Source organism: Copidosoma floridanum, unplaced genomic scaffold (genome assembly GCF_036245765.1).
Source record: "Copidosoma floridanum isolate Cflo_tuat_1 unplaced genomic scaffold, Cflo_Japanese_pri ptg000001l, whole genome shotgun sequence".
In the NCBI taxonomy this organism is placed as follows: Eukaryota; Metazoa; Arthropoda; class Insecta; order Hymenoptera; family Encyrtidae; genus Copidosoma; species Copidosoma floridanum.
This window is the reverse complement of record NW_028321878.1, coordinates 25401351-25414147: the sequence shown is the minus strand read 5'-3', so window position 1 is coordinate 25414147 and position 12797 is coordinate 25401351. Positions and strand designations below refer to the sequence as shown.

The following is a 12797-nucleotide window of genomic DNA, read 5'->3' as shown; positions in this document are numbered from 1 at the left end:
AATAGTATTAAAGAAGGTCTTCCTACACATGAATTGAATTTGAAAATTAACGCTATTGTTATGTTAATACGAAACTTAAGCATATCTGAAATACTTTGCAACGGTACAAGATTACGAGTTAAAAAAATATTTAAATACAACATCGAAGCTGAAATAATCACAGGTGATAAAAAAGGTAATAAAGTCCTTATTCTAAGAATAACACAGCAATTCTTCTCCGCTACCATTTATATTGTACAGAAAACAATTTACATTTACCTTAGCTTTTTCTATGACTATCAAAAAAGTAGGATTACTTGAAAAATGCAAGAAAATGAAAGAATAACTTCCTTATTTTGGGGGGAGCTTAGGGGGTTGTGGGGGGATCGGGGGAGGTGGGGGGAGCAAAACCTCACTCTAACTCTCACGACTATATATATATATATATATATATATATATATATATATATAAGTTTAGGACGTCGACTTGGCGAGTTAGTGGAGCTGAGTCAGATTGGCTTAAGACATGGCAGCAAGCGGTTGTGCGTGCAAGCTGGTATAATTGTTGTCGAGCGTCGTGACTTGCTTCATTGTCATTGACTTGAAGTGGTATAAGGTAAAGTACCCAGTAGTTTGACAGAAATAAAAATAGCACCAGTCATTGGACAGTTCAACATAATTAACATATTTAAATAAAAGACGTTTTCAAATAGGGAGAAAAAATTTATTTATAGTCCATCAATGCATAATAATGCCTGATGAAAAAATTTATCTTGAAAACTCTTTTTCGTTTTTACGTAAAAAAAAATATGTTTCAAATGCGAAGCATGTAAGATTGCTGTCCAAAAATAGATCCCTTTAATGACATAGAAGTGTTTCTATACTCAGTACTTGGACTCAGAAAAAATCGCTAAAAATTATAATTTATAGTTGGTCATAAAACGTTCAAGTTATTTTCTAACTAAAGTTACCTTGCAAAATGTGTATTATTATTATTTTTATTGAGTTTATCAGAGTTAAATACACGAAAAATGTAAATAACTCTGTCCAAGAATATCGTCCATTCAATAACATAAGATTTTTCCTATACCTGGTACTTGGAAAGGAAAAAATACTTAAAATTATTGATTATTACTAAATGTAACATGTTAATGCTACTGTTGAAAACTAAAATAAAGTTGTATGATGACCAGAAACTATACCATGTAGTGAAAAAGATTATAATCATTGAGTAGTTAAGAGATGTTAAAAAGCATTTTGAAATTAGGTCCACCCTAACCTCCTTTTCATTTAAGTAACATGGGGTATCCAACTACTGGTCCCAAGTCTCATGTTGGTCCCAGTACTTGGACACTGGTGTCCAGATACTTGGTCTTGATGATTTTTCTTTGATATTAATTTTTTCTTTGTTTCTGAACCTGATATATGTATTTTTTTTTCTAATAAATGGAAAAAAATTTTAAATAATGAATGCAATGTTTTTTTAAACATCATTTTTTATTAGTTTTTTATAAATCAGTAAAGAAAATTTCGACTGTCGAAAGTGCCCAACTACTGGGTACTTTACCTTAAACTTTCTTTTATTTCTTACATTTGCTTGAATAAACTATTGTTTATTTGTGTTTGCTTTACCAAATAGTGTTCTCTTCTTTTAAATGAAATCGCCTACCATCCATTCCCTAGTGTTGTTGAAAATAGGCAAATATCAAATATAACAATTCAGAAGTGAGATACCAACAACAGTAAAACAGAAGAAGACGCAAGTGAGATTTTCGAGATGTATACGCACGAAGAGAAGAAAGGGTAGTTGGACCAACAGAAGGCTGAGTACGAGGAGGAGTTGAAGAAGCTGCGAGGAGAAATATTCGGGCTAAAAGCTTCTCAGGTGTCTGAGGATGAACAGTCTTTGGCTCAGGCGCTGGAAAAGCTGAGTAGAGTGCTGGAAGGTTCGACGATGTCTTCTCAGAGTGTAACGGGACAACTGCTTACGTTCGCAAGTGCACACAACACAACCAGTGAATTCCACGGGAATGAGGGACCAGAGCGTGCTCGAGCGTGGATGCGAGACGTTGAGAATGCAAAGAGACTGTATGGATGGAACGAGGAGATGACTTTTACGGTAGCAAAGTCTCGCTTGAGCAGTGGTACCTGGAAATGGTTGATGACAAAGTCGGAGGCAGTCGTACAAAAAGATCTTACAGTGAAAATTGGAAAATGATGTTGGCACGTGTACAAGTGAAAGGTATAAATCTCCAGGACTGTATACTTGAGAAAATATGGTTGTGTGATGGATTGAACTTTTCGGTGTTGAAAGTACGTGACGAAATCACGTCAGGAGTTTGGTCGCATGATTCTGCTCAATATCTAGCTGGACATGAGTACAGAACAACGGACGAAATTCTTCAAGATTTGGTTCGTTACGAGAAAATTTCGGAAGGAAGGCACGAAAGAATTTCTGGTCAGCGTCTACGAGGAAACGTTGGTCGTGGAACGAAGCCGGAAAGAAAAGGCAGTGCAATGCCTGCCATTACGTGGAATTCTTTGGGTTGCAGTGGTGGAGCGGCTGAGTCAACAACTCAAGGAGGAGCGAAGCAACAGCAGCAGGACGGAGGTAACAGAACAGCAAGGTTGCAGCAGGGTAGCACAAAGGCTTATTACAACTGCGGTAGGTGAGGTTATTTTGCCCGCGAATGTCTAGCTCCGAGAAAAGAAGTAACACGTTATGTTTGCCATAAGCCTGGACATGTTTCGACGCGCTGTCTTAATAAATTGGGTGTGGTTATTTCCGAGGTTACTCTTGTAGAGGCGAATAATACTGATGGAACGCGAAACAGATTAATACGAAACGTTAAACTTGAAGAGCAGCAGTTCGAAGCTTAGATCGATGTGGGTTCGGGGGTAAACACAATTTGGAAGGTAGCTGTCGAGAAGGCTGGTTTCGAGCAAATTGGTGCGAGTTCTGTTTTATCTGGTTTCGGTGGGAGTCAAGTTAAGTCTCTCGGGGTAATTGTTGAAAAGATGATTTATCACAAGTTAAAGCCGAGGCAGGAAATCTTTAGAATTGTGCTGAACACTGCTCAAGAGTATAACGTTATTTTAGGGCGCTCATTTACCGAGGCGAAAGACATAAACTATATGCAACGCGGAAACGAATTATTTTTGTCTGATGTAGAGAGTGCAAATCGGGATGACGGAAATACACAAGTAAAACTAAACACGACGGCGAAGAAAGTCTATTCGTTTGAAAAATTGAAATTAGTGCCTGGTGAGGTGAATTTTGTGAATGTTGCTTTCGAATCAGGGGTCGTGCAAATGCCTGTCATGAATTTAAGCGAAAAAAGTGAGACAGTTAAAATTGGTGATCGCGTGGAGGAATCGGTGCTGGCAATACAGTCGCTTGATGTTATTAAAAATAGAAAAGAAGCAATTCGGTTGGATGAGATAAATACTTCCACGGACGTGAGCATTTAACGCAAAAATAAAGTAGTCGACTTGCTTAACAAGTGTAGGCAATGCTTAGAGAAAAACGTGAGCGAACTCGGAGTAACTAGCGAAGTTACAATGGACATCGAGGTTAGTAGTTGCACGGAAATTCGGGGTAAGCCATACTGTTTAAATAATGCGGTTGATCACGTGGACTTGGAAGCATTAGTCGATGAGTATAGGAGCGCTGGGATTATTACTGATAAAAATTATAAATTTGCAAGTCCAGCATTTGTGGTGCGAAAGAGCGACGCATCACCACGTATGGTTGTCGATTATAGAAAACTATATAAAGTGACTAAAGTTATTCACCATCCAATTCCGAATGTAAAGCTGAACAAGGCTAAAGTTTTTGCGAAGCTGGATTTAGCGAGTGACCACTTACAAATGCCGTTGATGGAGCAAGCGAAGGAGCTCATTTATAACTGAAACTCAAACGGGGCAATTCGAAAGAGCAATGTTCGGTTTAGCAAATGCACCAAGATTGTTTGCCAAATTAATGGATCGAGTTTTGGGGGTAATGAGGAGGCGTGGGATTGCTTTTAATTTTTTTGACGAAATTTGCGTTACGCTGAGAATTGGAGTGACTTTATGAAAAATCCCAAGGATGTTTTTAGACTTTTATTTGACGCGGGTTTAACTTTGAAATTAAGTAAATATGTGTTTGGAGAAAAAGAAGCTGAGTATTAAGATTTCGTGGTTGGCCGAGGAGTTATCAAGCCTGGCTGCAGAAAAATTAGTGCTATCAAAAATTATCCACCATTGAAAAATAAAAAAGAAATACGGCAATTTATAGGGCTTGCTAGCTTTTTTCGACGTTTTATTAAAAATTTTGCAATTATGGCTCGCCCAATGAGTGTAACAAAAAAAGGTGTAGATTTCAAATGGGGCTCTGAGCAAGAAAAAGCATTCCAACAGTTAAAGGAAAGATTGACATCTGAACCCGTTTTGAAAGTGTACAATCCGAAGGCAGTCAAAATCGAGTTCCATACTGATGCCTCATCGCTAGGTTTAAGAGCATTATTGTTGCTGGCAGATTCTGTGGATTATCAGTTAGTGCTAGTTTATGCGATTTGTTAGTGTACAACTGAGGCTGAGGCAAGTTATCATTCCAGTAGACTAGAGCTGATGGCCATGGCATGGACCTTAGAACGTCTGAGACCGTTTTTGATTGAAATCAACTTTAGTTTACTTTAGTGACGGATTACCAAAGTCTTACGCATTTAAATGCATGGAAGAAAAAAAGTGCGCAAATTACACGATGAATGAGCGAAATTTTAGAATACGATCTTGAAGTGAAGCATCGCCTAGGTGAATTGATGCAACATGTAGATGCTCTTTTACGAGCGCCATTCGAGGAGAATTCTGAAATTTTAAGCATTGAGACCAAAAGGAATGAAATTTTGTTGTTTCAAAGTTCGGATAGTGAAATTTGCGAGTTAATAAAAACTCTACAAAAGCACGAAAAAAAAATAAGCCGTGATGAAAGAGGAAAAGCTAAAAATTTTATTCTGAAAGTTGGAATTTTGTATAAGCAAGTTGAACGTGATGAAGTAGTTTGCTTATTATTTGTAGTTCCAAAAGCAATGCGAAAATCAATAGTTATAAAATATCACGATCTCAAAAGTCATTTGGGAGTTAAGAAAACCGCGAGAAGTATTGAAAAATATTACTATTTTCTAAGATTAAGGCGTTACGGGCGAGTTTACATACGAAACTGTTTGGAATGTATACTAGCAAAGCGAAAATCGGGGCCAGAGGACGATGAACTTCATCCAATTGCGCCGGGAAAACGACCATTTTCATTAGTACATATTGATCACGTTGAGCCATTTCCGACGACTTCAAGTGGGTACAAGTATATCTTTGGTCTGATCGATAATTTGACGAAGTTCATTTTTCTCGAGCCTGTTAAAAATGTAACTAGTTTGGTGACGGTTAAGAAATTAACTGAATTTATTAATCTGTATGTATCTCCGAGTAAAATGGTCACAGATCGAGGTACTGCGTACACTTCACTAATTTTTAAAAATTTTGCGAGAGATATGGAATATATCACGTTCTGAATTGGAGCCGTCACCCGCAAGCTAATGGCTGATTGAGCGTCTTAATCAAACGTTGTTATCTGCATTAATAATTGCAGCAAGTAACGATGAAAAAACCTGGGATAAATAGGTAAAGGTAATTGCGCGTGATATTAATTCTTCGGTAAGTGCGGCAACCAGAAAAACTCCGTATAAAGCGTTGTTGGGATATTGCCCGAGATTTGACGACGGTCCTTTAAGACATTTAACGTTAGATGCTCTGAAAGCTATATCCCACCTGCACGAGTAGAAGAAAGCATACGCGAAAGAATCGAACAAGAGCAGGAAAAATACAAACAGCGGTATATATGAGTTTAGTACGTCGACTCGGCGATGCGCTAGCGCCACGATAAGCGAGGAGCAAGTTAGCGGAGCTGAGTCAGATTGGCTTAAGACACGGCAGCCAGCGGTTGTGCCTGCAAGCATCTCAGGGCCGTAAGCGGCTGGTATAATCATTGTCAAGCGTCGTGACTTGCTTCGTTGTCATTGACTTGAAGTGGTGTAAATTTTCTTTTATTTCTCTTATTTGTTTGAATAAACTATTGTTTATTTGTGTTTGTTTTACCAAATAGTGTTCTCTTCTTTTAAATGAAATCGCCTACCATCTATCCCCTAGTGGTATTGAAAATAGGCAAATATCAAACATAACAGTTATTTTTATATTTTTTAAGCGTAACATAGCATGGTCGATAAATCCCAACATCAAACAAAAGTGTTAGATGATAAATATATAAGTATTGTACACTAAAACTTTATCTTTCCAATGCTATTGCTGAGAAATAGAACAGATAACCTAGCAGACTACGTTGACCACACAATACTCAATGGACAGGTGGTGAATAATTATTAAAATTACATGAAAATTTATGAAGTAGAACATTTAGAGCCAAAACTTTGCATTGATATTCTGAAGTCAAATGGAATAACTTTTCCCACTGAAAGTTTTCAGACAGTTGATGATGAATGACTTTTAAATAATAAAGGTTCTCAGAACTTCACAGTGAAGAGCTAACACGTGTGTGTGTGTGTGCGCGCGTGCATATATCTACATTTATACAATATACATATACACAGAGTAACGTGCTGACCCATCGTAAAACCTCTTTAGTTTGACTTCTTATTCACAATAACACTTCTAAGAATTGCACTTTACATTCAGGGAGTTAGGTCAATCCTGTGAGGGTGGGGAGTAGAGGGGGGCACGTGCATGTGCAGAAGGCGCTGCTATAAAGTCTGATGTACTAATCTAGACCAAAAACGTCTGCTCTCTCAATTATGGGAAATGTATCTTGTAGTATAAATTAAATGACGTAAATACTGAGAAATCTTAACATGACTCTAAGAGATATACAAGCAATAATGATACATTTATTTTTAAATAAGTAGATATAAATACTGTTCTTATAGCCGATAAAAAATAAGGAGTTAACGGCATCGTCAATCTGATCTTTTTTCAAGAAAAGTATGAGTTTTCAAAATAAATAATGGTAATGATATAGCATTAAAGTACAAAGTCTCACGAACGGCCTTACCAAGTCTTAGATCATAATTCTAAGTCGAACGGTTTATACAAGTGATTTTATGAAAAGCCATCATGCCACGTGAGAATTCGATATCACAGTTGACAGTGTACTTAGTGCGTCCTTATCTCTCACATGAGTGTAGCATAAAAGCTGCAAACAAATTTGTTTACGGTTAGCCAAATATCTCCAAAAGTTCAGACGCAATTTTGTTAAGACTTTGAACGTGTATTAATAAAATTGTCTTACATAACACATCAGTTTTTTAAAACATTCTCATGGCTATGTCAAGCCTAATAAGTATTTTTCTAAAATTTCTTTGACTACACGTTTGAGCTCACGTTAAACACAACGAAAAAGAGAAATTTAATAAACTTTTTTTCTAAATCAGTCAACGCAATTTTGTTTGCTGTATTCATGTAGTGTTTCTTTACAACACATATTTTTTTGGAAACATTTTCATAGTTAAGTGACTTGCTACCTTAGAGAAAGCCTTTTCAAAACATTTAATAATCCAATTGTCATTCACGATCTCATGTTTCCGGGCTTTAACACACTTGTGTAGAGCTTAGTGAGGTGTAAATACAGCACCTATGGTTTATTATTCTACCCTTTCTTACATATTTTATCAGGGCAAACAGGACTAAAACAAAACATCCTTATAGGGAGTTGAATTTTTTAAAGAAATGTATGATTTGTTCGCCATGATATTAAATAAAAATTCCTGGCATTAATTTGTGAAATGCAATACACTTGTTGATTGACTAGGGTGAATTTAGTATGTTATATATATATATTGTTATATATATATATATATTGTTATATATATATATTGCAAAAGATATCGTTAAAAAGTAGCACTTTCTTATATTTTTCAGATTACTCAATGGATGTTGGCAACAGATACAAAGAGAATATTGTTCATGTATGTGCAGCTAACGGCTGCGTTGATGTACTTAGAGATATTGTCTTAAGGCATGGGAGGCAATGTTTGCAGAGAAAAAATTCATTTGGTTGGACACCAATAATGCATGCCATTAGAAATGAAAACGTGTTAACGGTGAAATTTTTGCTGAACTACAATGCTATTATCAAAGACTTTTCGTTCATAGGTATTTTACCCCACAAAAAGAATTATTAGTAACTTTTTTTTGTAATTATGATAAATTTTTGTGTAGAAGCATAAGATAATGCAAAAAAAATTTTTTTTTAGTATTTTTTTTAAAGTTTGGAAATAAAATAAGACAGTTTATAGTCAAGTTTTCAGAGAACTTATATGATCCATAATTTAGATCCTTATAGCTTATAAAATTTATATTAGAAAAGATTTCTTAAAAAATTACCAATAAAACATTGCGGTGGTTGCTTCTGTGTCTTAAAGTAAAGAAAATTCAATCTGTTTATCTGCTTAATATACTTATATGACATAGCTCCCAAGTATCACTCTACTTTCTAAAATCGAAACTAATTAAAATTACCAAACTTCTTATTACAATTAATTGAAAAATTATAAGATACATTTTAACAATACAAAATTGAGTAAATTGAAAAACAAGTTCTTCTTAAATACAATTTTTCAGTTGAAATTCCGTACAACTTAAAGTACTAATATAGTAGTGGTTTTATAAAAGCTATTCTTATGATACAATTGTTTGCATCTTTCGTATGAAAGAGTTCGAAACGTCATAAGATTAAGTTCTATTTAAGCTTACTTATCTTACTAATATATAAAGCAAAGTCGCTAAAACCGTTGTAATCGCTAACCACGAGAACTTCTCAATCAATCTTGTTGAAATTTTGCATACTGATTCTTGACACGTCCTAGATGGTTTTAGTATAGTTTTTATCTTAAAATAGTTAACAACATTAGCAATAAATAAGCTTAAAATTATACAAAAATACGCTAGCTTTTTACTTTAGTTTAGTAGGATCCGCTAGGTTGCGTAGGAGTAAAATCGAAGCTATCTGCAATTGAATTAATTAAGTCTGGTTTGTATATCCCCAAGCAAAGTACTAAGTGCTACAGTCGATCATCGGCAGAGCAAAAAGCATAGAGCTGGGAGTTGTGCAGCTGGATATCTTGGCTATCGACAACACTGTTTCTTAATGGACAAGCGACTTATGACGAACTCTATCCTGAACTACCAAGATTAACGAGTGTCACAAGTAAAAGGTGTTCTTAATGCTAACGTCTCTGGCATAATACCAGAAAACGTCTGGTCAGAGTACAATTTGTTGTAACTATTAGAGATTTCGTGGTCGTTCCGCTAATTGACTTAGTGCTACCAGATCAGATTTCGCTACATCAGCAAGCCAGGAAAAACAATCCTAAGGAGTTTGGGTAGCTACATCAAATAAAAATTTCATCAACCTCCCCCTTAGTGGTTTGTCCCAATGGCATACCCATAGAAAAAGTCCAAGCCCACTTCTGCAACCAACGTTGAATGGTTGGTTATCTAAGGAATAACCCAAATACAAGATATTCTTCGGCCATCAGCGTACCTTCCTTCAGCACGATCTCCAGACCCAGAGATTCTGAGAGTAAGAGCCGAGCTACTCGTAGCCAGCTCTCCATCATTAAAAATAATAATAATAAGAAATAGCTGGAAGTTTGACCACTGGCCTTTTTTAGGGCCATTATAAGTATTCACGTTTCCTATTTGACCATCAATCTCATCAGTTCTTTTATGGGCTACCTAAGCTCAAACTACCTTGCCAACAAATACATTTTTACTACCATTTCCGACAACGATTCGTCAACTAAAAGATTGTATAAAGCAGACACTATTAACCCAAGTCAGTTATTCACTCGTAGACGTCACGAGTGAAGTAGTTCGTCGCAAGGCTGGGAACCCTGACGATCGACGACCTTATATTACCCCCTCGACTGCCAGAAAGGAAAAATAAACTTTAGCAAACGGGATAGTCTCCAATGGGCAAACTTTACGAACGAATCTCCCCACCTTTGATCATCAAAACAACTGAGTCTACAAAAAAAGAAGGTGTTTTAGACACCAACATCTTTGGCGTAATACCAGGAGACATTGGGAAAGAGCTCTACTACCAGCTGTAACGCTTCAGACGTTAAAGTTATTCTCCCGATCAGTCTGGTGCTATAATAACAGGCTAGAAAAGATCACCCTGAGAAATCCAGGTAGTCATGTTTGTTGGAAACGTGAGTCAAGAAAGAGAATTAAAAAAATTTTGATGCAATAAATGATGGTATTCATTGTGTGATTTTGCTCACATTAAGAAGAAATGTATTTTTTTCCTGTTAAAGCTGAAAAAGATGTCCGTGTGAAAAGCTCAATAAGTATTTGAAACCTTCAAATTTTTTAAAAAATATTATTGCCAAAACATTTTTATCCATACGAAGTAAATGTTTTGTCAATCACAATACCATATATTGTCGTTAAAGTTATTTGTTGTTTTCTCCATAATTTTTGCTCTACAAATATCTGTTATGACTCCTGAAATTTAAGACAGCACGAACTATTTTAATCTCTTTTTACTATCTTCCAATCTTTTATAAAATTAAACAATACTGCTGTAAACAGGTTTGATGGCTTAGTAGTTAATGTGATAGCCTCCTAGTCTAAGAACTTGATAATAGCTAGGGTACGCTTGACACAATTGCTGCACTCTGTAAATAGTATCTAGTATGATGACTGAACAAATCCTCTGAGGGGAAGTTTTGTTATGAAAGTCTCGCATACTTGGGAAAACAGAAGGGTAATAAGGGAAAAAACGGACCGTGTGATAAAAATGAAATATAAAGGATATGAAAAAATCCAGAAAATAGGTAGACGTGTAATTAACATACTATACTACACTTACACTGTTGTACATAAATCAAATCCAGTCAATTTCACTGAATAATGGTTTTTATTATTATGTTTGGATTTACATTTCTACTAATGGATTCAATTTTTATTGTATTGACAGGTTTTTTTATTGTATTGATTGGCTCTAATGACAGCCTATGTTGCTAATGAAATAATTATAAACGCATATGATTATACTGTCAAACTTTTTATTTGTGTTTCAGCACGTACAGAACAAGTTTAAGGCCCTTATGAGATTTTATCTGAATAATTACAGTAAAATATTTAAAAACAAAAAAATTTTCACAAGAACTGATGATATTCAATCAGCGACCACGAATGTAACGTTTGGAATCGTGCTTTTCTAGTATCGAATACTAAAGTATTGGTGTGTAAGTGTTCACTACACCGAGTATCACACACAACTGTCTAAAAGTATGAGTCAATGACCCTACGACAAGTTAGCGGGGATACTGTGTCCTTTATCCAAAAGGGTGTATTAGCAATTTGAAGTTGTTGTCAATGAATAGTTGGTTATAGTTTACAAAATTAAATGATTTGAGATTTAATAGCAAGTTTGCAAGAAGCTAAATTTTGAAAAGTGTTTACTAACATAGATATACTAAACAACGTAATAGCTGACAGAAATATTTATAAAAAATATCTTGAAAAATCTAAAGACTGAATAATTAAATTATTAAAAAAAAAGCAGACAACTATAACATTATAGTTTCAGATTTCCTACATTTTATTTGTAGAAAAAACACAATAAAGTAATTACAAAATTTTGATGCAGCACAGGAAAAAAATGTAATCTCTTAATATCTCAAAAATACTCAAATTTTCAGGAAAGTGTTGGGCATATTAGACGTAGAAACAGACTAGTTAATAAGTATACCTTGGTTTTACCCCCCAATACCAAAACATTGCCGACTGACATTCATAACAATAGTGATTTTGATTTAAAGTGATTTCATAATCCTTAGGAAAACTGTGTATATGTCATTTTGGTTTTTGAATTTCTTAAAATGCTAGAATAGAGATTAATACGGAACGAAGATAGAATTATTAATGCTATCCGAAATAAAATTTTAAAGGCGTTCTAAGATTTTTTAAAGACCACTTATAAAACAGAAAAAAAAAGGTTAATGATGTTGCTATAGCAAATGTTTTTTAAAAAATAAAAAAAACATGTAAGTCACAAAAGCTGATAAAGAGAACGTTACTTGCATGTTAGAAAAAAAATGTTATATACATAAAGTTGAAAATCAACTAAAGCTAAAGTACGAAAAGATGCTCCTAAGTCATCTTAATGAAATAATTAAGATAACATCAATATTGTTAGAGCGTTAGAAAAAGTTGGGTTTATTTGAAGGTAGTGGGTTTTACTTGAATGATTACGAAATTAAAAATTCATGTTTGTCGCGTTGCTATGGTTTAGTCAAAGTGTATAACGCAGAATTTTCTATTCGCATTATTGTATCTGCGATAAACTTCCCTTCATATATTTCTTTAAAACTTTTTACGACTTTTTTTAATAGTACCATTCGAAAAACAAAGTCATTCATCAAAAATACTTGACAACTTGAAGAGAAAATAAACACAATAAGTATACCTTCTTAGTTAATAAGCTTAGATGTTATTAGCCTGTTTACTAACACAGGTGGAGACATCATTATGAAAACTATTAAGGCTAATTGGAAATATCTACGATCTAAAAGAAAGATGTCTAAATGCTCTTGGTTTTGAAAAACCATTTTATTACAGGTACGTTGATAATATCTTTACTTGAGTTTTAGCACATCGAACTTACTACACTTTAGATATATTGAATTAATTTTACAAACTTACAATTTACAGTTGAAATAGTAACTAATAATAAAGTTAATTATCTCGACCTGAAGCTA

At 34.7% G+C, this 12797-nt stretch overlaps 1 protein-coding gene across 2 annotated transcripts in view; it reads left to right on the top strand.

Annotated features, from left to right (window-relative positions):
- LOC149376113 (uncharacterized) overlaps positions 1 to 12797 on the top strand; it is a 357203-nt gene that overhangs the window by 172648 nt on the left and 171758 nt on the right. The window contains exon 2 of one of the 2 annotated variants that reach the window (XM_089591392.1): positions 7945 to 8178. The exons of the other annotated variant lie outside the window; for it this stretch is intronic. Within the exon in view, the coding sequence (XP_089447518.1) occupies positions 7945 to 8178 (234 nt within the window). The remainder of the gene's footprint in view (positions 1 to 7944; positions 8179 to 12797) is intronic. 2 annotated transcript variants of the gene reach the window in all.